Source organism: Equus quagga, chromosome 13 (assembly GCF_021613505.1).
Source record: "Equus quagga isolate Etosha38 chromosome 13, UCLA_HA_Equagga_1.0, whole genome shotgun sequence".
In the NCBI taxonomy this organism is placed as follows: Eukaryota; Metazoa; Chordata; class Mammalia; order Perissodactyla; family Equidae; genus Equus; species Equus quagga.
Genome location: NC_060279.1, coordinates 63405137 through 63429601, shown reverse-complemented (window position 1 = coordinate 63429601; position 24465 = coordinate 63405137). Strand labels below are relative to the sequence as shown.

Sequence of the window (24465 nt, the reverse complement as noted above, 5' to 3'; positions counted from 1 at the left end):
TGGCCATATTCCATTTCTTGACCTCGACTGGGTTAACATTTGCCTTTCTTTAAATCATTTGTTACAAGGTAAATTTGTTTAATGAACTTTCCTCTATGTATATTACATTTCATAGTTTTAAAAGTGTTTAATAAGCTGCACGTATTTATTTTCAATATCTTATACATAGTTCCGCGTCTCTGTAAGCACAGTGTTCCACAATTTCGGAGCAAAGTTGACACTTGACTGCAAACTCCGGTTGGTTTACCGCCTGAGCAGCGTGGACTTCAAACCCCAGCAGGCATTGCGGCCGGCACAGGGGGAACTACGGAGTCCGAGACGGGGGCCAGGACCCTACGGTCCTTTCCCTCCCAGAAGCCCGCGGGCGGCTCGGAACGCCGTCCGTATCATGGCCGCCGGAGCCGGGACGGCGAGCCCCGCTTCCGGCCCGGGCGTCGTGCGTGACCCGGGGGCGTCACAGTCGAGGAAGCGGCCTGGCCGGGAGGGCGGGGAGGGCGCGCGGCGATCGGACGCGATGGCGGGAGGAGGCGGGAGCAGCGACGGCAGCCGGCGGGCGGCAGGCCGGCGGGCGTCCCGCAGCGGCGGGCGGGCTCGGCGGGGGCGCCAGGAGCCGGGGCTGGGGGGTGCCGCGGAGCGGGGCGCGGGGGAGGCACGGCTGGAGGAGGCGGTGAACCGCTGGGTGCTCAAGTTCTACTTCCACGAGGCGCTGCGGGCCTTTCGGGGTAGCCGGTACGGGGACTTCAGGCAGATCCGAGACATCATGCAGGGTGAGGGCCGGCCGGGGAAAGGAGGCTGGGGCGCCTGGAGGGGTATCTGTGGGGCCCGGGTGTCGGGGCTGGGGGTCGCCGGGCCAACGATGTCTTCTTTTCCTAGCTTTGCTTGTCAGGCCCTTGGGGAAGGAACATACCGTGTCCCGGCTGCTGCGGGTTATGCAGTGTCTGTCGCGCATTGAAGAAGGGGAAAATTTAGGTATGGCTATTTTTGTGTTCTTCTCTGGGCTTACTTATTTAGGGCTAGTCGTTGTTTTCAAACTTATATCCGGAACTGAAGGATTCGGGGTTAAGGTGCGCTACTGTGTTTGGGTCACAGTGCTCTTTTTCCTTCTAGGATGCGTGTATTCTCTGGCTCTAGTTTTCTCCGGTTAAGATTCTCTTGGCTGCTTTTCTGTGTTTTTTATTTCCTCCCACCTGTTTCTTACTCGCCCCAACTTTGCTGCTGTCTAAAGTGAGTTATGTTAAGATGGCCATCTTTTCCCCCATAGTAGAATGTTTTCAGAGTATGAGCACATTTTTTTTTCTGAATCGAACTTGACAGCTGACTAGCAAAACTGTCTTCAGTTTCTGGCCGCTTATATCTGAGGAGGATGTGTGTATCCTGAAATTTGAGATGCAATGCATGTGTTGATAATTTTTTACCTGTCTTGAAAATTGTTAAAAGATAGTCACTTCAAATTCACTGATTTGAATTTGGACCCTTAACATGTTTGTAAGCCTGTAGCCAGTGTCAGCAAGTTTAATGCAAATCTTACTATATTTGCGTGTTTTTTTCCGATAAATATGTGTATTTTTGGATATCACTTTTCTGTTCCTTAGAAAATAGCTTAAAGTGAAAACTGTGCTCTTTGTTCTAGACTGTTCCTTTGATATGGAGGCTGAGCTCACACCACTGGAATCAGCTATCAATGTGCTGGAGATGATTAAAACGGAATTTACACTGACAGAGGCAGTGGTCGAATCCAGTAGAAAACTGGTCAAGGAGGCTGTAAGGCTCTATTTTTATTTCTTTTTTGTTTTAACAAAAATCAGAGATCTTTGAGGATATAATGCTTATCTTTCCTGTGTAGGGTGGAGGAAAAACAAGGATGGAGAGAGCACAAGTGAGCACACTCAAACACATGCACACACATAGATATTATCTCTATAGGCGACCCCTTCCCAACCCAGGCTCCGAAATAAAGAACTGTTCATGGCAGTTGCTCAGCTTTTGTGATTTTGGTGGTCTTCCTTGTGGCCGTGGCACGAGTGGCCACAGTACACAGCAAATGGGTTGGCATTGCAGGCTGACATTTTGGTGGTGGTTATACCATTCAGGAGCATCCTGAAAGGGCTAGAAGTAACTGGCTTAGGGTTTGGTCACCCTTGTTTATAATAAACGGAGAATAGCTGGGGCCTCAGGCAATATGGAACTGACTTTGAGCTATTTCGTGCAATTGTTTGCAGAAAGAAAGGCTTAGGGAACATTCCCTTTGAACAAACAGAATCAAACGTGCCGGGATAATCAGCTGGTAATCAGCTCGTTAGAAAAACAGTAATGGTTTTTCTAAGAAAAAAGCTGGTAGAGTGTGTAAAAGTTTGGGGCTGTGACTTTGTAATGGCTCAGTTCAGGGAATAAGTTCAAGGAGTAGAACTTCTTTGTACTTAAAACATAGAAGTGGCCAAGGGAACCAGTCAGAAAAAGCTTTGTCTTCTCTGATAACCAAGGCTACGGGTGTGGAAGTCTTGGTGGGGGAAAGTAAGGAAACTGGTAAGGAAAGAAAAGGAGGGGAACTCAGGTGGGGGCGATAAAAGCTTCCTTATTAGCAAGGAAGACTTTCTGTCCCTTGGCTGTGCGCTGAGTCCTCAGGTCCCCTGTTAAAAAACCACCTGTGTGTGTGAGGTGCAGATGTTTTATTTATTCAGTTAAGGACCTTGGGCAGGAACTACTTTTGGTCTTGCAAAGAATGCTTAGAGAGGAATAATTCCAAGAATAGGCTTAGTATAGGTAAGTCAGGTTTGTGTTGGAGGGAAAATGCCAGAAAAGATATATTAGCAAGGGAGGAGAAACCCATGCCTCCTTTGAAAAGAGCTAAGGATCTTTTGAATGGGAAGAAATGGTCCCAGTTTACAGTGATTCATGTAACTCTTGATTGAGAAATGCAGCTCCTTCAGAACACAAGGGCTATAGATTTGTCTTCTGGCCCCTCTTTTGAAATCGTCTTTGTGGGCTTTCATCTTTCAGCTGTATATTTATTATTTTATTATTATTACTCAAGTTCATAGATCTTTTGCTTGGGGGCTTCATTAGGAAAAGTCTATTAGCAAAATCTAAATTCCCTTAAAATAGTCAACCATTTTCTTACGTTGACTCCCTTCAGCTTTTCCATTTTCTACCAGGTACCAGATCTCTTTTTATACTTAGTCTATTACTGTTAGTGCTGTGTAACAAATTACCCCAAAACTTAGCAGCGTAAAACAATAAATATTACCTCTCAGTTTCCAAGAGTCAGGAATCTGGTAGTAGTTTAGCTGAGTATTTCTGGCTTGAGTTGAGATTATAGTCTGGCTCATGAGATTACAGTCAAGTTGTCTGCTAGAGTTGCAGTCATCTCAAGAGTCAGCTGGGGCTGAAGGATCTGCTCCCGTGTGTACTCACATAGTTGTTAGTCGGACTCACTTTCTCACTGGCTGTTGACTGCAGACTTCTGCTCCTTACCTCCCCATAGGGCTGCTTACAACATGGTAGCTGCTTCCCCTAAAGCAAGGGATCCAGGAGATCAAGAGCCCAAGACAGAAGCCACAGTCTTTTATAACCTAATCTCAGAAGTGACATATCATCACTTCTGCCATATGCTATTGGTCACACAGACCAGACCCACTCTGGATTAGTGTGTGGAATGGGACTGTGCAGGAGGTTGGGATCATAGGGGGCCATCTTAGAGGCTGGCTACCACAATTACTTTGATCTCCTAGTTATTAAATGATATATCACTTGTCTCTTCAATTTTTTTTTTTTAATTTCTCGTTTATAGAGTCAGAATCTGCTAATGGTCATCTTTGGGAAAATACCTTGGGGTACCTAGGCTCGATGAGACTTTTTGATGCATTTTAAGCTTTGTAAAGTGTCACAATAACTTATTTAAAAGTATATTAAATTTCTTCTTAAGTTTATCAAATAAGGTATTTGTTAAGTTAGAACTTCTCATTGTGTGGTCTGGGGATCTCTGCGGGTCTTCAGGCCCCTTTCAAGAGTCAAAACTATTTTCGTAACAATGCCAGAATGTTAGTTGACTTTTCATTGCATTGACATTTGCACTGATGGTGCAAAGGCAATGATGGGTAAAATTGCTGGCGCCTGAGCGTGACCAAGACAGTGGTAAACTGTACTAGTAGTTATTGTATTCTTCATCGCCACGTGCTTGCAGTTAAAAAAAAAAGCTAGTTTCAATTAAGAATGTCTTTGATGATTGATGAAGCTTTAGTAAAAATGATTACTTTTATTAAATCTAGACCCTTGAGCAAACATCTTTTTCAGTATTTTGTGTGACAAAATAGGAGGTTTGCCTAAAGCATTTCTGCTGCATACCAAAACATGATGGTTGTTTTCAGGAAAAGCACTTGTGTGATTATTGGAGTTGCATGCTGATCTACCTGCTTCTTTAGTGGAATACCATTTTACTTGAAAGAACTGACAAACTGGTTATTCATACATGGGTATTTGGTACTCACGTTCGTGAGAAAGAGCACAGTGAGCTTGTCCCTTCAAAGAAAATAGTTGACGGTATTTGTTGTCAGCGATAAAATTCAAGCTTTCAAGTGAGAATTAGAATTTTTGAAAACTTGTATTCATGTGCTTGATAGCTTCCCAATACTTAGACTTTTCTGATAAGATGATGTGGTATTAACAACTGTGATTTTAAAAAGATTTTTAATGAATGTATCAACAGTTGGAAGATCTGTATAACTCAGTGAATCAATATTTTCCAAATGATCAGTGCATTATATTACAAAATCATTCGTGGATAAAAGATCCATTTAAAGTGCCAGATAAACTAACAGATTTTAATGTAATAGAAGATGAAAAGTTCACTTGCCAAAGTTTGGCCTAGAGTCAAGAATATCCACAATTTTCTGAAAGTGCTTATTAAAATACTCCTCCCTTTTCCACCTTCCTATCTGTGTGAGGCTGGATTTCTTAAAATACCTCAACCAAAACAACATATCGCAACAGAGTGAATGCAGAAGCAGATAAGATTCCATCTTTCTTCTATTAAACCAGATATTAAGGAGATTTGCAAAAATGTAAAACAGTGCCACCCTTCTCATTAAACTTTTGTCTTAGAAAATATAGTAATTTTTCATAAAGATATGTTATTTATGTTAACCTGTAATGAGTTTATTATTTCTTAATTAATAAATATTTTAAAATTTTCTCAGTTTTATATTTCTAATATGGTAATATAACCCACATAAACAAAAGTCTTTGGGGTCCTCATTAACATTAAAGAGTATAAAGGAATCCTGAGACCAGAAAGTTCCAGAACTGCTTCTGTAAGCTGTTAATGATATTGAGACTACATTTGGTATTATGTGGTATCTCTCTTTGTAGAAGATTCCTTGGCTGGATTTCTGTCGAGACCAGGAGAACAACATGTATGGCATGTGCTTGGAGGAGAATTTACTTGTTGCTTTTTCCTGTGCAGCATTCTCCCCTGCACCTTAGGTAGCAGCACATTGATTTTCTTTGGGGGCTGGTGCATCAGACACTCTCTCTTAGAACTTTAATTCTTGAAACAAAAGGCTTTGTCAAGGCTTTATGAGCATTCTTGCTTCTCATAACAGCCTGGTTTCTTCCTGAGTTTGCTTCTTTAGCCTTTCTTCATTTCTGTGGGTTTTGGTTTTCTCTTCCTATATACTTTCTGGCATTTCCCCCAACATAAACCTATCTTACTTATTTTGAAAATCTATGCTTGGAATTTCCTTTTTTGTTTAAGTTAGCCAGAGACCATTGTTACTGCTTACACCCTAAGAACCTTAACAGATACAGAAGAGAAGAAATTATACTTATTTCTGAAAACTCTCAAGTGAAAAGCAATGGGTCGTCTCTTAAAAAAAAACTTCCAGGAAATTAATACATAGTTTTAAAAGATAAGTTCAGAGCACCAACTTTGGAGGCAGACTTTCAACTTAGATTTTGAAAGCATTCACATTTCTTTTCTTGTTTCACAAATTAAATATAGTAGGCCCTGTGTTCCAGTTCTGGAAAAGATAAAGTAAGCATACTTTCTTCTGTGTCTCCTGAGGCAAGTATAAGTCCTAGACAGAATGAGTGGAGAACTATCTGAAGACTCAGAAATGTAAGTGGTAGTAAGCAGATGGGGAAGAAGACCAGAATTTGAAAGTCCACCAAACTGGTGATGAGTAGTTTACCATTTTTTCCCTCTCCAATATTGCCTGGCTTGGACTTGAGGGCTCCTGAAACCTGGAAGTGCACTCCAGGTATAAATAGAAAGAACTCCAAGAGAGGCTCTTCTCTGGTCTGGGCAGCAGGAAAGGGATCTCCTAAGGGTCAGAGAGGGTGAGAGAGATCTGAGGTCTTTTTTTCTTTTCTCCCTTTCTCCTGTCACAGCACCCAGGCAATACTACACTGGTGGCAGCAGGGCAGGCACCTAAAACTGAAAGAAGAGAACCCTTTCTCTTTAGCAGTGGAGCTATGATCCCCAGAACCTGGAGCAAATTCCATTGCTTTTTTAACTGTCTGTCCTCCTGCTTAGCCCTGAATGCAGACACAGTTAGTGTGTGGCAGAGTGGGGAAACTAAAGCCAAGGAATGCAAGGCTGGTTTGATATTTGAAAATCAATCAATATAATCCACCCTATTAGTCTAAAGAAGAAAAAAATGATCATATTAATTGACGCAAAAAAAGCATTTAACAAAATTCAACATTCGTTCATGATAAAAAAAAAAAAGAAACACGCAGCAAACTAGGTATAGAAGGGAACTTCCTCAACTTGATAAAAGGCATCTACAAAAAAGCTACAGTTGACATCATACTTAATGATGGAGGATGGAATGCTCTGTTCTTAAGATCCCAAACAAGGCAAGGATGTCCATTCTCACCACTTCGGTTCTACATCATACTGGAAGACATAGCCAATGCAGTAGGTCAAGAAAAAGAAATAAAAAGCAACAGATTGGAAAGGAAGGAATAAAACTGTCTCTATGTGCAGAAGACATGACTTTCTATGTAGAAAATCCCATGGGGGCCATCCCCAGTGGCCTAGTGGTTAAATTTGGTGTGCTCCACTTTGGTGGCCCAGGTTCAGTTCCCAGCATGGACCTGCACTACCTGTCTGTCAGTGGCCATGCTGTGGTGGTGGCTCACATACAGAAAGAAGAAGATTGGCAACAGATGTTAGCTCAAGGTGAACCTTCCTTGCAAAAAAAAAGAAAAAGAAAAAGAAAAAGAAAAGAAAATCCCACACGATATACCAAAAACGCTATAATTAAGTTTAATAAGATTGCAGGACACAAGAGCAACACACAAAAACTAATCATATTTCCATAACTAGCAGTGAATGATGTGAAATGAAATTACCAAAAAAGTGCCATTTGTAATAGCTCCAAAAAAGAAATACTTAAGTATAAGTCTAGCAAACCCGTGTACAATCTGAGTATGGAAAAATACAAAAGGCTGATGAAAGAAATCAAGACCTAATAAAGGAAATTAAAAAGACATACCATGTTCATGGATTGGAAGACTTAATATAGTTAAGATGTCCATTCTCTCCATTTGATCCACAGATTTAATATAATTCCAGTCACAATCTCAGTAGGATTTTCTGTAGATACAGACTGATTCTAAAATACATATGGTGAGGCAAAGGAACTAAGATAACCAAAACAATTTTGTAAAAGACGAACAACTTACATGACTCCAATTTTAAGAATTACTATAAAGCTACAGTATGCAGGACTATAGACGTAGATTAGTGGAACAGAAGAGAATCCAGAAATAAACCCACAAATATGACATTGATTTTTGACAAAAATGTAAAGGCAATTCAATGGAAAAAGCTATTCAATAAAAAAAAGATAGTCTTCAACAAATGGTATTGAAACAATAGGATGTCCATATGCAAAAAATGAACCTTGACCTAAAATTCATCTTACACAATATTAAATCAAAATTGATCATAATCTAAGTGTAAACTGTAAAGCTATAAAACTTGTAGAAAACATGAAAGAAAAATCTTCATGTCCAGCACTTAGGCAAAAAGTTCTTAGATATGACACTAAAAGCACTATCCCTAAGAGGAAAAATTGATAAATTAGACTTCATCAAAACCTAATACTTTTGGGGCCAGCCCTGTGGCCGAGTGGTTAAGTTCACGCACACCACTTCGGCAGCCCAGGGTTTCGCTGGTTCAGATCCTGGGCGCAGACATGGTCGTCAAGCCATGCTGAGGAGGCATCCTGCATGCCACAACTAGAACGACCCACAACTAAAAACACAACTATGTACCAGGTGGCTTTGGGGAGAAAAAGGAAAAATAAAATCTTAAAAAAAAATGAAAATAAACCTTATTACTTTTATTCTGAGAAAACCACTGCTAAGAGAATGAAAAGACCAGCTGTAGACTGGGAGAAAATATTTGCAAATCACCTATCTGACAAATGACTTATATCCAAAATATATAAAGAACTCTCAAAAGAAAACAAACACCCTGTTTAAAAAGTGGGCAAAAGTCTCAACAAAGAGGATATACAGATGGCAAATAAACACATGACAAGATGCTCAACATATTTAGTCAATAGGGGAAAACAAATTAAAACCACAGTGAACACTAGGACCTACTAGTAGAATGGATAAACTTTAAAAAATACTAACGCAACAAGCACTAGCGAGGATGTGTAACAACTGGAACTCTCATACGTTGCTGATAGGAATGCAAAATGGTATAGCCACTTAGGAAAACAGTTTGGCCATTTGTTACAAAGTTATGCATACATTTTCCATATGACCCAGCAATCCCACTGCTGCATATTTACCTTAGAGAAATGGAAAGTTATGTTCACACCAAAACCTGTTAGGAACGTTTTAGCATCTCTCTTCATAATCACCCCAAATTGCAGATGACCCAAATGTCCTTCAGTGGGTGAATAAACAAACTGTATATTCACACAATGGAATACTGCTCAGCAATAAGAAAGAAGGAACTATTGATAATGCAACAGAGACGGACCCCAAAGACCTTATACTGAGGGAAAGAAGCCAGTCTCAAGGCTACATCCTTTATAAAATAAGTGCTACATACTGCATGGTTCCATCTAAATGACATTCTTGAAGAGACCAAACAGTGAAAAGATCAGTGGTTGCCAGGGGTCAGGGCTGGGAGAGGAGGTGACTACAGAGGGGCAGCATGAGAGAGGCTTTTTGGATCCACGGCTTTTGTGTCCTCATTGTGGTGGTTACAGGAGTCAACACGTGTGTTGAAACTCAGAACAGTACACCAAAAAAAGGTTAATTTTGTTGTATGCAAATTAAGTAAAATTTAAAAGCATAATAGAGGGGCCGGCCAGGTGGCACAGCCATTCAGTGTGCACGTTCTGCTTCTCAGTGGCCTGGGGTTTGCTGGTTCAGATCCCGGCTGCAGACATGGCACCACTTGGCATGGCATGCTGTGGTAGGTGTCCCACGTATAAAGTAGAGGAAGATGAGCACGATGTTAGCTCAAGGCCAGTCTTCCTCAGCGAAAAGAGAAGGATTGGCAGCAGTTAGCTCAGGGCTAATCTTCCTCAGAAAATAAAACAAAATAAAAAAACATAATAGGACCTAAATGTTTGATAGAAAGTAAAACCTTTGGGGGCCGGCCCAGTGGTGTAGTGGTTAAGTTCACACGCTCTGCTTTGGCATCCTGGGGTTCACCAGTTCAGATCCTGGGTGCGAACTTACACACTGCTCATCAAGCCATGCTGTGGCAGCATCCCACATACAAAATAGAGGAAGATTGGCATGGATGTTAGCTCAGGGACAATCTTTCTCACCAAAAAGAAAAAAAGTAAAACCTTTGTATTCTTCAAGAAAGTAGGTATAGTCTTAGGTATAGTTTTTCTACTGAAAATGATGTAAAAGTGAATATGGTCATCTAATTAAAATGAAAAGACTTACTTTGTACTTTGCCTGGGCAGCAAGAACTTTCAGTTGTGCCTGCTATTCAACAGCATTTGACACCAGTTTCCTTTGTCCTGTGTGGCTGTGCTCAGCACGCTGAGGTCAGAATCATCAGAGATTAGTGCTTACCGAATTCCCTTCCTCTTCCTCCTTTTCTCGGTCTTTTTCTCCTTAAGTTCTTCCCTGTGAAGACTGAAAATATCTACAGACCAGTTTTTCTTCCTTCCCTTTTTTGAGTGTGAGATATGTTTCTTCTGCCTCTCTTTGAGACAGGATTTAAGGTAGCTGTTTTATCCTGTTAGATAACACCAAGTGCTCCCACTTTTTCCCTGGCTTTTCTAATTTTTAAAGACGTACAAGTTTTTTAAATATCCATTTTAATTTTCCATCACTGTTCTCCCTCTACGTATATTCTCTTTGGGTTTCTTTACCAAAGGACTCTTCTTTCTCCCTGTTGTTGATGAGACTTTCTCATCCTACCTGAAACTTTGTCCTCTTCCTTTGCTGCCTGTGGATGCGCTGGGTTTGTTCGTCTCAGAAATTCCCTGCACACTTTATCTGGTTGTCAGCTGGGGTTTACAGCAGTGAGAGGCTGTGTTGGTTCTCCTACAGAACTGGCCTCAGGCCCTTCCTGACTGAAAGCAGCAGGACTCTGCGGTCAGCAAATTGATTTTTTTCCCCACAGTATATCCTCCCCTTTCTGCCCCCATTACATCAAAGCTTGTGCATCTAAAAAGAGCAGAACCAGTTGTTCTGGGGACCTGGAATGACTCCTGTCCATTTTGCCTTTCCTTAGAAGGCCCTATTCAAATTGGGTAAATGGTCTGTAATCCAGCAGATCAGATTTTGCTGTTACCAGCTTTTTAAAAAAAAATCCAAAGTAATGTCAAAAATCTACCCTATCAACTGAAAGAGAGCTTACAGTTGTTCATAATGCTTAAACAATAATTGTTAGTTTTTAAGGATGGGAATTTGATGGAATCTGAAAAGTTCTTGGGTAAATAAGACTTAGTTTTGCTTTTTAGTAGTTTATTTTGATATTCGATATTCTGATTGCATCTGTCATCACTGTAACAGTTAAAAAGGTTTTCTTCCTCTTTCGTAGGCTGTCATTATTTGTATCAAAAACAAAGAATTTGAAAAGGCTTCAAAAATTTTGAAAAAACATATGTCCAAGGACCCCACAACTCAGGTAAATTTGATTATTTTTTTGTTCCCATGACTTAAATCCATCTCATTGTTTTTTGTGGGGAAACAGGGAAAGGGTTCCTTGTCAGGAATGTTATCTAAATATTCACCTTTAAATATTCAGCACCTTTAGCACGTTGTCTTACTGGATAACTTAGTGTTAGATTGGCTTTTCAAAATTTATTTTTCATTAGATTTACATAAATCATTTACTTGCTCATTTCTGTCTGGTTCGTGACAGAACTTGATTTAGGCTATCAGCACCAGGTATCAAGCTTCTAATTTTTTTTTTGTAACACTTTGTAACACTTCTAACTTTATGTACATAAATGCTGATCCTGCAGACTTGAGAATCTGCCTTGGTGAAAACTTAACTCCTCTATTTTCTGGTGTCAAAAGCTCTGTTGGCACCCTGCTTTCATTGTTTTTTCCTTTGTAAGTCTAAATTTTAGTTTTTGAAAAGGTAATACGTGTACATAATGTAAAATTCAAAAGGTACAACAAAAGAGCTTAGTGAAAATTCTCTCCCATCTCTGACTCAGCCATCTCATTCCTCTCCTCAGAGGCAACCAGTGTTGTTTCCTTTTATCCTTTCAGCGATATTCTATGCATTGCATGTGCGAGCAGATAAGTGTGTGTCTGTGTGTGTCTGTGTATGTACAGACCTACACTCATGTCCATTCTTCCTGTTCTGCCCATATACGTATGTGAGCAGAGTCTACACACTAATTTCAGCATTTGGTAAATTGCTTTTTTCACTTCATGTATCTTGGAGACCATTCTATATTAGTACATAAGGAGCTTCTTTATCTTTTTTGTTTTATTTTTTTGAAAGTTTAAAAATCTTTTTGTAAATGTATAAAGGTACTTTAGATCCTAAGTTCTTCATCCTTTTTTTTATAGCTGCATAGTAACCCATTGTGGCTGATCCATAATTTATTGGTCTGTTCTTTGTGGTAGGCTTCCCTTCCTATATATGGAGCAGTGATTTTCACTGCCAGCATTAGGAAAGTTCTGATAGTGTTGTCTCAACTCATCATCATTGAATTTTTACTAGAGTTCTCCTTTCTCATGTTGCAAATATTGGTCCTTTGTGTAGAAGCTGAGAAATGATCTCCTGAACATTATCCGTGAAAAGAACTTGGCCCACCCTGTTATCCAGAACTTTTCCTACGAGACCTTCCAGCAGAAGATGCTGCGCTTCTTAGAGAGTCACCTGGATGACACAGAGCCCTACCTCCTCACGGTGGGCCTTGGCCTTCTGTTCACATAACCATGATGTGACCTTAAGGATGTGCAAGCAATTAGGAAAGGACAGCTGTTTTTAGAAGTGAAAAGAGTAAATGTCTGGAAAAGACTTTGAATTATATACACTATCTTCCTTAATTAAATGTCTTATATATACAGAAGCAGAGATACTGGCAGAGACAAATGGAACATACCTGATCTGACCTCCCATTTTTACCTTCTCTACATGTGATTAATCTCTTGTGGTTGAAGTAGAACATTCTCTTACAATTGATGGTGGTTCTCAAAGGAGGTGAAATTTGAATTAAGTTTGAGAGGAAGAGAGGTTTGGTAGATATAGTCTAATGGGGTTGTTAACGGGAAGAAGGCATAACTGGAGGAAAGCTGTGTCTGGAAGTATGATAAGGCAAAAGAGGCCAAGTGAAGGGGCTGGCCCCGTGGCTGAGTGGTTGGGTTCGCGCGCTCCGCTGTAGGCGGCCCAGTGTTTCGTTGGTTCGAATCCTGGGCGCGGACATGGCACTGCTCATCAGACCACGCTGAGGCAGCGTCCCACATGCCACAGCTAGAAGAACCCACAACGAAGAATACACAACTATGTACCAGGGGGCTTTGGGGGAGAAAAAGGAAAAAATAAAATCTTAAAAAAAAAAAAAAAAAAGAGGCCAAGTGAAGATATTCTTTAATTGGATCAAAGAGAGAAGCATAAAGAATGGAAGCAATGAGGCTCAAGACTGCATGTGGAAGAATTAGAACCCAGTCTGTCCTAGAAGGTGGACTATGATAAAGGAAAATTTAGTGAGAAGGTTTTTTTTTTTAAACTAGGATTTTGAGAGTGTTGAAAATATACTATCTCCTAACAGTGGATCTGCAAGGCCCATATTAGGATAGTGTCAATGATCCTAGCAGTCATTTCGCAAATCTCAAATTATTTATAAAGCAGATAGTTTGGAATATTCAGGGAGCAAGTATCAGGATACTTGAGCCTGCCCTAGGATCCTTTCCTTTGTATTTCAGGTAACTGGAAAATAACCTGCCACTGTTTCTGGATGACGATAGAACTCTCAGCTCTTAAGATAGTGCTCGTTAGAGATAGACCTATCTGAAACAGTGATACTGGACTGATTGGGAATGTATAAAACTTCAATCATAGGGAGACAGGTGAGCAGTTGGAGTTAGAGCAAGATTGGCTTATCCAGGGCTTTATGTGGTATAAGTAAGGATTTTTAAAGAGTTGTTAATAGGCAAAACATTGTGGAAACAATCCATAAAAAATTCCATACACAGTGGCCAGCCCAGTGGCGAGCGGTTAAGTTGGCACGTTCCACTTCTTGGCGGCCTGGGGTTCGCTGGTTTGGATCCCGGGTGTGGACATGGCACTGCTTGGCAAAAAGCCATGCTGTGGTAGGCGTCCCACATATAAAGTAGAGGACGATGGGCATGAATGTTAGCTCAGGGCCAGACTTCCTCAGCAAAAAGAGGAGGATTGGCGGTAGTTAGCTCAAGGCTAATCTTCCAAAAAAAAAAAAAAAATTCTATACACAAACAAAAAGACAGTAATCAAAACATTCGTTATCCTAAGTTTGAAAAAAAAGTTTGATTTTTATACCTGACCCTATAGGTATATTTTGGATTCAGAACCTAGATTAGGGATGAAATTGGAAGGATGGAAGAGGAGATACAAAGTAAAATCATGTAATTATTTGTTGTCCAAAAGGCTAAAGAATTGTTGCAATTTCGAGATAGCACCACTCCAACTTGAGTTCTCCTTTAGTATAGAAACCTGTGAGCCATTTTTTGAGGCAGGAAAGAAGAGAGGAATTTGAGGTAATTCTTGTAAGTTCTCTCTCTTTTTATGTCCTCCTCTAGTTTATGCCTAGATTGGATTTGTAAGTGAACATGTTTGCATATTGAGTATGTTCATGGTGAAAGAAGCAGAGAATTAATGAAATTCTGTGAATTCCTCTTCCTGATGACATTCTTCCTTTCTCAGATGGCCAAAAAGGCTTTGAAATCTGAGTCTGCTGCCTCAACTACAGTGAAGGAAGATAAACAGCCAGCACCAGAGCCTGTAGAAAAGCCACACAGAGAACCCGCAAGGTGAGAGGGATGCCCTTTTGTGATCCTGGGTGAAACACTGGGGTGGTCTTTTAGAAACATAGTCTCCTATCTAGAGCAGGATTAGTTAGCTCCTCCTGGTGCTCTGACCTCCTGACGTGTTACTGGGTTACTTGTACAAGGCCCTAGGGGAGTTACAGAGCACAGCCTAGGAAAATGAGAATATTGAAGATGGGATGTCGCATCCCTGACGGAAGTTCCTGACTGACTATTCCTGAAAGGTTCTTTCCTCTGTGTCTCTCTCCTTGCCTCGCTCATATCTACCCAGTACATCCTGGTGGATATCTGATCTTTTAATACAGTGTTCAGTCTTGTGAATCAGATTCCCAAGACCAGTTGCTAAAGCAGGGGTCACAAGTTCAGATGCCTTTGGGGGCCTGGTGGGAAATGTAAAGGAGCAAAGTGGGTCTAGGATACAGTTGAGAGCATGGGACTGTGAACCAGAGAGGGCGTGCTTTTCAGTTTTGTGTAGTTGTAGCTATGTGAGAATGTCCAAGGTGCCCAATCTTCAGTTCAAATTTTTGTGTGAGACGTCTAAATTTTTTTTTCTGAGATTTCTCAATTTTTGAATGTTGGCAGTTAGTCCAATTAAAAAAAAAACTTGCATAGCTTATGGGTTGGGCCTGCAGGCTGCCAGTTTGCCCTCTCCTAACAGTTTTTACTTAAAGCATACTAGCTATTCCAAATGATACATGAACTTAACTTTATTTTTAAAAGGCAGTTTCTCATTTTTCCAAGACTTTTCTTACTCTGAGAATTCTCAAGATCCCATTTATAAGTGTAGTATAGGAGAAAGGCAGAATGGATACCAGTATTTTACTTCTCTCACATGAGGGTTGGACTAGGACAGCTGGAAGAAGAACTTAGACTTCAAGGTGAGACTGCTGGATTATCAGTTAGTTGTCCAGATGGACTTGTAGTTGTTAGGCACTATACAGAGTTCTTCCATAACGGAAAGCATTGCTTTAGTCCAGGCAGACCAAATGGTTAGACAGCCCCCAGGCTAGAAGTCTCTGGAGGGAGTATCATTGGCCCTAGCTCCTTTAAGATTCTCTTACTTGGAGTTTGAATTCCATAGTTCAACTTATAGATCATATTTAAAGCCTCTACTTACACTTAGAAAGGGAAGCCCTTATAAATAAAGGTTATATCAAGCAACCTCTCTCTCTTTTTTAACGAAGAGTCCTGAACTTGAGGAGCTCTCTAATTTGAAGCTTCACACTTGAAGCTTCAGCAGTGGTGAAACTGGTCTTTGTATGTTTGCTTTATTTGTAGGCAGCTACGGAATACTCCAACCACCATTGGAATTATGACTCTGAAAGCAGCTTTCAAGACTCTATCCAGTGCACAAGATTCTGAGGCAGCCTTCTCAAAACTGGACCAGAAAGATCTGGTACTTCCTAATCAAGTGTCCCCACCATCACCGGCCCTCAAAAACAAGAGACCGAGAAAAGATGAAAACGAAAGTTCAGCCCCAGCTGAGGGTGAGGGTGGCTCTGAACTGCAGCCCAAGAACAAGCGCATGACAATAAGCAGATTGGTTTTGGAGGAGGACAGCCAGAGTACTGAGCCAAGTGCAGGCCTCGACTCCTCCCGGGAGCTTGATCCAGTGTCACCATCCAAGCCCACCGTTCTCAACCAATCCCTCCCTGGAGAGAAGAATCCCAAGTATGAAGACCTTCTTTGTAGCAGTTTTGGGGCTGGTTGGTGGTCCTGGTTGCGCCTGGTATTGCTTCTGTGAAGGAAGTTAACTTTCAGCTAAGTTACTCACCACCAAGTCTTGCTCAGACTGCTAGAATGTGACTCAGGAGTGGGGAGTGACGACATAGCCATCCCTGCCAGTTCTCAAGTGCCACACTGGGGCTTCTGGGCATTGCACTAGGGCATGAGTGAGGATGGAAGGGTTTCAAAGCCTCCTGCTCATCGCTGCTTTCATTTTTAGCAAGCTTCTGAGTACCATGACTACTGAATATTAGTCTTGTTTGTCACAAGAAATTTGAATTGGGCCACCTTATCCTTTGGTCCTTAAAAGAGATTTATGAATATTTATAGTTTTGCACCTTCTATGACCATTTAAGACGGCAAATTCAGTAAATATTTACTACTCTCTCACACTCTGCTAGGTTCTATGGGGCAGTGATTAGAATGCTTTCATTTTGTTCCCGTCATGACCCCCAACCTGGCTTTCCAGTTTTGCTACCTTTTGTGCTCTCTTATGGATCCTTCCTCCAGGCAAACTGCTCTGCTTGCTCTCTCTGGGACACGCTGTGTTTGGTTTTTACTACTGTATTCTTGCTTCCTCTCATTCCCCATGGTTGGACTATCACCCCTCCATCATTGCTTGTCAGAATCCCCTCCACCCTTCAAAGGGAAGAGAAGCTGATGTTGACCAAGTACTTTCCGTGGGCAAGCACTTTCACGTACTATCTCCTTAAATCTCTGCACTCCTCATTCTGTGAGTGATATATTGTCCCCATTTTATAGATGAGGAAGATTATTAACTTGCCTGAAATCACACAGCTGTAAAGTGGCAAATTTGGGCTTTGGGATTTTTAATCCTAGTCAGTCTTGACACAAAAGTCTGTGGCCTGTACACTGTGTACACCAAGCTGCCCCTTAAAATTCTGCCTCCGTGAATCTCCAGTGGTCACCCTGCTGTAAGTGATTACCTCACTGGTCTCCCAAAGCCATTGCCATCTCTATTACTCCTCTCTCTTGTAGTTGTTTGGGGACCTGTGCTCTGGCATGCATGTGCTAGGTGCCCTGAGGGGCTGTGGTATCTGATAAGTGATTTATACTCGGGCAGAAATCTGCACTATATCCACCACTACCTGCATTCAGAAGTGAGTGAATCATTGGGCAAACAGATGCAGCTCAAGACATTTTTATTCTCATTTGATACATGATCTCGTTTACTCCTTGCAGCAATCCTGTGAAGTGTAGGTATTGCTCCATGAACAGATGAGGAAATAGGAGAGAGGGCATGATTAAAGTGGTTTTATAAATGGGAGGATTTGTGGAGGTTTCAAACATATCTACCTCTCTCATGTGTCAAGGGTATGAAGTACGATGGGTACTCTAAAGCAGAGTTTGGCAAACCAAAGCCCCTGGGCTAAATCTGCCTGCTGCCTGTTTTTGTAAATAAAGTTTTATTGGAACACAGCCACACCCATCATTTACGTATTGTCTATGGCTGCTTTTGAGGCTACATTAAGTTGAGTAGTTGCAACAGAGACAGTAAGCTCTACAAAACCAAAGATTCTATGTGGCTCTTACAGAAGAAAGGGATCCCATGACCCTGGCTCTAAAGGAAGTTTGTGTGAGGTGCCCTGGGAATTCCAGAGAAGACCTGAGCCTGCTCAGCAGAGCTGTGGGTGGAACAAACCTTGCAGAGGAGCAAATGTTGAGCTGGCTTGAAGGATGAGTAGGAGGTCATCAAGCATGAGCTGGGGGGTTCTAGGCAGTGGGAACCCCTTGCATAAAGGCAGGAGAAAGTCTGGTATGCTTTGAAAAACGTCATGTGGTCTGTATGACAGGAGAATACAATGCACAGAGAGGATGAAGGAAGAAAAGTCTGGATGGGTAGATGGGCCAGATCTTGAGTTCCTATTGTATTCTTCAGACAGAGGTTCTCAAGCTGGGCTTCATATCACAATTACCTGTGGGATGTTTAAGAAAATATATATTCCCAGGCCCCTGGCTATGAATTAGAAGGGGCAGGGGAATGCTCTGTAATCTGCTTTTCTAACTATGCCCCAGATAATTCTAATACAACTAATCTGAAGGCCTGATGAGGGCTTTTGAACAGGCACTGAGGGAAAGGAGAGGAGGAGCGTGGCTGGAGGCTGCTGCCAGGTGAGCAGTCAGGACGTGGGGGAAGCTGGGCCAGTGGAATTAGAGGAGGGGAAGGCAGGATTAGGGTGTATCACCTGAGGCAGGGCTACGACTACTAGATTTTTTTATCCCCCATGGCACTTGGTACAGAACAGATGCTTACCGGATATTTATTAACCAAATAAAATAACACTTGTTTCTTGCAACTTAAGGAGTCATATCCAAAACTTCTATAGAAGGCCAGCAAAAGGTTAACATTTTAGGCTTTATGGGCCACTTGCGTCTCTGTTGCATATTCTTGTTTTCACAATGCTTTGAAAATGTGAAAACCATTCTTAGCTCAAGGGCAGTACAAAAACCAGCAGCCACAGGTGTAGTTTGCTGACCCCTCTAGACCATCCAACCCCTCTAGACCATTCATTGCTCAAGTTCTCACCTCACCAGTGAGGAGCGCAAGGACCAGGAAGTGACCTGACTTGCCCAGGACTGCAGAGCCACCTAGCAGTTGAGATGAGGACCCAGATCTCAGGCCCTTCCCCATCATGAGAAATGAGGAAGCACCAGAACATTTGTCCACATAATAAATGCTGAGTTCAGAGGAGGAGCGGGAGGTGACCAGAGGGATCTGGGAAGACTGTCTGCAGGAAGAGTGAACAGCTACTCGGGTGAAAATGCTGGACCAGAGGTTAAAACCAATGTTATCCCAGCACTGGGATGAGGAGAGAGAAAACTTCAACTGTAATCTTGTGTAACTTTTGTTTATAAATAGTAAGTAATGCAGTTAATATCCTGAGAAGGAAAAACCTTAAGTAATTTTTTTTCACTCTGTCTCAAGCAAATTAATTATTCTCATGAATAACATTTTTGGAGAGATCCAATTTAAAAAGAAAGGAAAGGAAAATAGTTCACCATTTGTCTCAGCCACTTAGGTAATGTCACAGAACACTTAGGGAACTCAAGGAATTCTTTTCAAGTCTTTGCACTTATTAAGCAAATTGCTTTCATTACTCATTTGCAAAATACCCAGACAGCCTTAAAAATAAATTTCTTTTCATAGGGGGGAAGGCGACAGAAGTTTGTCTCTACTCTCTTGGTCAAGTTTTACAGGTCATTTTGATCTATGTAAATTCTTCAAAATTTAATTCAGATACTTTCCATGTTTGTTTTGTAAAAAATGTTATAATTCTGAGGTCAGATTTGTGCTCTGTTCCCAGGGCAGTCATATTATCAATCAGGTAAACACAGTCAAAGTTGATTAGAAAAGACTGCCTATAATTTTCATTTAAATTATTTAATAATTTGGGCTTGGGGTTATATTTCAGCATTGGGACTGTTTTTGGTTGCACCCAAATACCTAACATTTCATGTTCACAGGAAGGATTCTTGTTTGCTCACCACCCTAATCTTTGAGGGTATAATTCCTTTGCAGCTCTTTGATAATCCCCTTATTAAGCTAATATTTCTGCAGCTCCCCTTAGGGCTCGTGTTACAGTGCTAGGTGTTTGGCATAGACAAATGAAGATACAGGCCCCGCCTTCAAGATGCTTATGGTTAGGGGTATGTTATGAAATGGCTGTTTAATGAGTGGAAGCCCTAGCCCAAAGGCAGAGGAGCTGGGCTTTTCATGTGTTTTGGGGCCAGTAGTTAAGGCAGGCTTGTTGACAATGGTGGCCTTGAAAGATGGATAGGATTTCAGCTGGCAGAGAAGCAAATCCCATGCAGAGGGAACAGTAAATACAGAGGCAGGAAAGTACAGAGTTTGCAGGAGAAAGGAGGAGCAGAGGGTGTGGCTCTGCTGTTTGTGTGGGTGTGGGTATGATGGGGATGGTGGTGGGGAGAGGAGGCACTCACTGGTGGCAAGAAATTGACTGGGTCTAGACTGGAGGATCTTGATTTCCCCATACAGGCGTCTAGGCAGTGAGAAACCATCACAGAATAGAGGAGGGATGTGGTAATTTCAGGACAATTGTTCAGATGGCTTTCGAAGGGGAAGGGGCTGGGGCAGAGACTCCAGTTAAGAGGCTAGTGTAATACTGGTGAAAGGTACCATGGGCTTGGACTAGGGGAATGGGGAGGGAGAGGAGAGCCGTCCAGAGACAGGAATAGGGCATATCTGTGAAGGGAGTTTGCAGCTTCTGGTTGAAGAATGCTCACACCTTAAGAGTCAAAACTAAACCAAACAAACAAAAAACAGGAAAATGAACAGATTTTGAGGGAGATGGTGATGTATTACAGTGCTGAGTTTGAGGGATGGTCCTGCAGCCTAGAGGATGTTGACATGGAGATGCCTGGCCAAGTCAGGATTTGGGAGTTGTGTGTAGGTGAAATCTTGAATGTGGTCACAGCAGAACAGAGAGGCATACAGGGCGGTGAGTAAGCCAAGGACAGAAAATGGGATGACCCAGGATGAATTTGTCTTACACCTTGTCCTCTCATTGATCTCCTCTTAGAGTACCCAAAGGCAAGTGGAACAGCTCTAATGGGGTTGAAGAAAAAGACACTTGGGTGGAAGAGGATGAACTGTTTCCAGTTCAGGGTAAGCTAGGAGATTCTCTTTGGTCTCTCCTTGATGCTTGCTGAAGTGTAGATGCATGTTACTATCACATTTGTGTTCCAGAAACTGCTTGTCTCCAAACTAGAAAAAGTTTAATAAGTTATTCATTGTGATTCATCAGGAATCAGTTTTATGTCCTTTCGCATTAAACAATGGAGACTGTCAAAGCAGCACTTTATATTTAAAGAAAATTCCTGGTTTTGTTTTAATAAATGATATATTTAATTGCCGTTGATATTCTTCCTAAAGTCTTTTAATTAGAAGAGGTAGAAGTGGTTATTCCTTGCATTTCTTGTATAAGTAAAAACTCTCTTACCAGTTTCTATATATAAATGTATTTTTCTAAGATAAGAAACTTTGCTTTTCCATAATTAATACTAAACTTCATAGCATTTGCATTAGAATCTCTCACATCACATATTTTGCATTCTAATGGAAATATCTAAGTGCTAAACTTTAGTTTTGGAGATTATTCTGTAGACTTTTTGTGACGTAGCAACAACAGTAATCCTCTGCCAGTCTGAAAGGTTTTGTCCTTAAAAAGTAGCTTCATTGGCAAAAACATAGTTGGCAAGATCAAGATCACACAGGAAATGGTGGAAGTAACAGAAAATCAATAAAAGTGGCATTTAATATTTAAAACCAACAGGATATGGAAGTCCTAGAAAACACCCACTTCCAGTGTAGTCCAGATTTGTCAGATTTACAAATCTGCTTCCACTATAGTATGAAATACTTCATAATTTAAAAATAGTACTCTCCTGTAAGTGTCCCTTTTCCTGAGCCCCCTCCTCCATTGTCAGGAAGCATTGCTGCGACAGCATCTGGTAAGGCAGACACTCGAGCAAGTTTTATGTTTATGCAACTTTGCCTTTTCTTGCAGCTTTTTAACTGGCTCTCGTTGGCTTGCAATGGCATTCATGTCTTTTATACTTGTATAACCTCCTGTAGCCTTCTGGTCCTTTAAAAAATTATTTTGGTCCATGTTTTTTGAGGCCTAATCTCTTTCCATATGGTGAGGGGTGGAGTTTGAGCAGATCTCGCATGTCTGTCAGAGTAGGAAGCGATAATTATTATCCCGTTCTTTTTTTTAAGGAATTAAACCAAATTTTACTTCTATAAAATGATCAGGGATTTGAAAATTCTGGCATACAACAGTAAAACTGTGTTATTTCAAAACAGTAGTTAGCAAGGGGTTATAAAGCAGAAATTTTCTATATGTACACACACCTACATATATACACTTATGTGTGTATATTAGAGTTTTAAATACCACAGTCCCTCAGTAATTTTAGAAAATGATATTGGTTTTCCTAAGGAGCCTGAAATCCATCACTAACCAACATTTATTGAATGCCTATTTGTAAAGTATTTGCTTTGTACAGATTCTCATGGGCTGAAATGATTGGTATCCCCAAAACAAAGGACAAAAACAAATTAATCCTTTAACAATGTCTTTTCTTTTCTCAAAGTTTGTGAAATTTGAATCAGGTTTTCCCTTTCGGGACATTCTATGTCTTTTTCTTGTGGTTTGTGCAGACAAAGGTGAACTCTGAAATGAGTCTACTTTTAATGTTTTCCAGCAGCACCAGATGAAGAGAGTGCAACCAGTATAACAAAAAAGCAGGTAATTTAGAATTCTCTCTTCGGATCTTTTCTGGCTGTATGGGTAGCACAGAGGTGAAATAAGTGCCCACATCTCCTGGGCAGAGACTACCCATGCACACGGTAAAAAAATTGTTTGCGATTTTCAGATAACCTAAACTAAAAGTAACGATTAGAGGCCAGCCCTGGGGCCGAGTGCTTAAGTTCGCGCGCTCTGCTTCAGCGGCCCAGGGTTTGGCCAGTTTGAATCCTGGGCACCGGCATGGCACCGCTCATCAAGCCATGCTGAGGCAGCATCCCACATAGCACAACTAGAAGGACACACAACTAAAAAAAATACACACCTATGTACGGGGGGCTTTGGGAGAAAAAGGAAAAAAGAAAAAGTAATGGTTATTCTCTGGAAGAATAATCTAAGAGGACAGAAACTTGGCACATTTTCCCACCCATGAACAACACGTTTGAAGTTTTGAATACAGAAATGATTATTAGTTGAGGATGAAATCTCTGGACATTGAAAATTATTAAATGTCCAAATTCACAGTGTTAACTTATTATCTATCTTATGTTTTGAAAATATAAACCATTTTGGGTTCCGATTATTCTTCTAGGATTCTTGAGTTTACCTCTTCACTATATGAAAATGTAAATAAGTGGAGAGACAGGTTGTAAGAAATCTTTTGGTTTTCTATTGCAGAAGTGGACTGTAGAAGAAAGCGAATGGGTCAAGGCTGGAGTGCAGAAATATGGGGAAGGAAACTGGGCTGCCATTTCTAAAAATTACCCATTTGTTAACCGAACAGCTGTGATGATTAAGGATCGCTGGCGGACCATGAAAAGACTTGGCATGAACTGAAACAGGCTTTCATTTCCACAGAATTCACAGGAGCACGGTTCCTAATAATAGCCCCTGATAGTCTGCTGTTTCTTTCAGAAGCTGGGCTGGGAGGAGAATTTTGGGCATCCTCCTCCGACATGGGAAAGGTCCCAGTTTCACTTCATCGCTGTTGGAGATCGTGGAGCTGAGAAACAAAGCCAAGTCCACCCCATGTCCTTGGCAGAGATGACAGGCACGTAGCTTGTACAGTGCCAGAATATCATTAGTATTTCCCTTCTTTAGTGGTTTGCTTGAATTTAAATCCCCGGTAATCAGTAGAACCTTCTCCTAGGAAATGGTGGAGTCTGTTAGGAGCCACTTATGACTCCATGACCTGTTAAAACCAGCAACATGAGCATTATTTGGAGTGAACTTGTTCCAGGTAAAGCTTTGGCCTTCTGATGCAAATGCAAAGGAACTTCGTCTGTCATGAGCCCAGGTTGCCAAGAGACCAGTCCTGGTGGAATCAGAGTCCCTTAAAGACTTCAGCCAGTTGTGACATCAACACCTATACCTGACTGCCTTGGCATTTGCTCTTAATATTTGCTGGGCTATGTAGGCAGGTTTAACCTCCACTTCTCATGTGGTTGAACCAGTGTGTTTTTTGGTAAAATGGTGATTGTAGATAAGCTTAGCCCCTCCCTCCATCTTCTCTTCCCAATTCCCTTCCTTATGCTGGACTTTTAAAGCCTAAAAAAATTCTGATTGAATATAAATGCCTAATTCCATTCTTTGTGAAATGGTTGCTTCCGCCTGATTCCCTAATTGTGCTGTGTTAGTGTCTTGCACTGGAATTCAACATTCCCTTCTCCTTTTGTACTGTGTTGTGCTTGCTGTCTCTCTCTGACATCCTTAAAGACTCTTTTTAGCAAAAAAAATTTCAGTAAAGTGTTTTCTGTAACCGTTTTTTAAAATGAGTACTAATTATTGTCCATAACTTGTAGCATTCTTCATTAAAGTCTTGCTTCTCTCAAATTTAAGTAGCTGTTTAATTGCAGCAGAGCATATATGAACAGATGCAGGTAGCAAAATGTTGAACAAGCTTTGCTGAACCATATTGACTATGTTAAGAAGCTGATGTCAAACTGTATTGGATGTTATAATCCTTGGAATA

The 24465-nt window shown here is 41.2% G+C and overlaps 1 protein-coding gene across 4 annotated transcripts; it reads left to right on the top strand.

The window, feature by feature from the left end:
* The first annotated feature begins 364 nt into the window (after positions 1 to 364).
* Positions 365 to 24411, top strand: TERF2 (telomeric repeat binding factor 2). 4 transcript variants are annotated; one of them, XM_046683614.1, is made up of 10 exons: positions 365 to 767; positions 874 to 969; positions 1631 to 1761; positions 11036 to 11122; positions 12218 to 12364; positions 14357 to 14463; positions 15757 to 16149; positions 20766 to 20851; positions 22456 to 22496; positions 23172 to 24353. In XM_046683614.1, the coding sequence occupies exons 1-10, from the start codon at positions 389 to 391 to the stop codon at positions 23328 to 23330; spliced, it is 1626 nt and encodes a 541-aa protein (XP_046539570.1). In that variant the 5' UTR covers positions 365 to 388; the 3' UTR covers positions 23331 to 24353. The 4 variants fall into 4 exon arrangements, with proteins under 4 accessions (XP_046539570.1, XP_046539569.1, XP_046539571.1 ...); XM_046683613.1 differs by having other exon boundaries at positions 22453 to 22496; positions 23172 to 24341; XM_046683615.1 differs by lacking the exon at positions 12218 to 12364 and having other exon boundaries at positions 22453 to 22496; positions 23172 to 24411.
* Positions 24412 to 24465: the final 54 nt, after the last annotated feature.

What these genes read in the sequence shown, in the direction of transcription:
- TERF2 (XM_046683613.1), top strand. Translation starts at nt 389, where the DNA reads ATGGCCGCCGGAGCCGGGACGGCGAGCCCCGCTTCCGGCCCGGGCGTC. An exon ending in TGAAGAAGGGGAAAATTTAG is followed by an intron (nt 970 to 1,630) that starts GTATGGCTATTT and finishes TCTTTGTTCTAG; the next exon opens with ACTGTTCCTTTGATATGGAG. An exon ending in TGAACTGTTTCCAGTTCAGG is followed by an intron (nt 20,852 to 22,452) that starts GTAAGCTAGGAG and finishes AATGTTTTCCAG; the next exon opens with CAGCACCAGATGAAGAGAGT.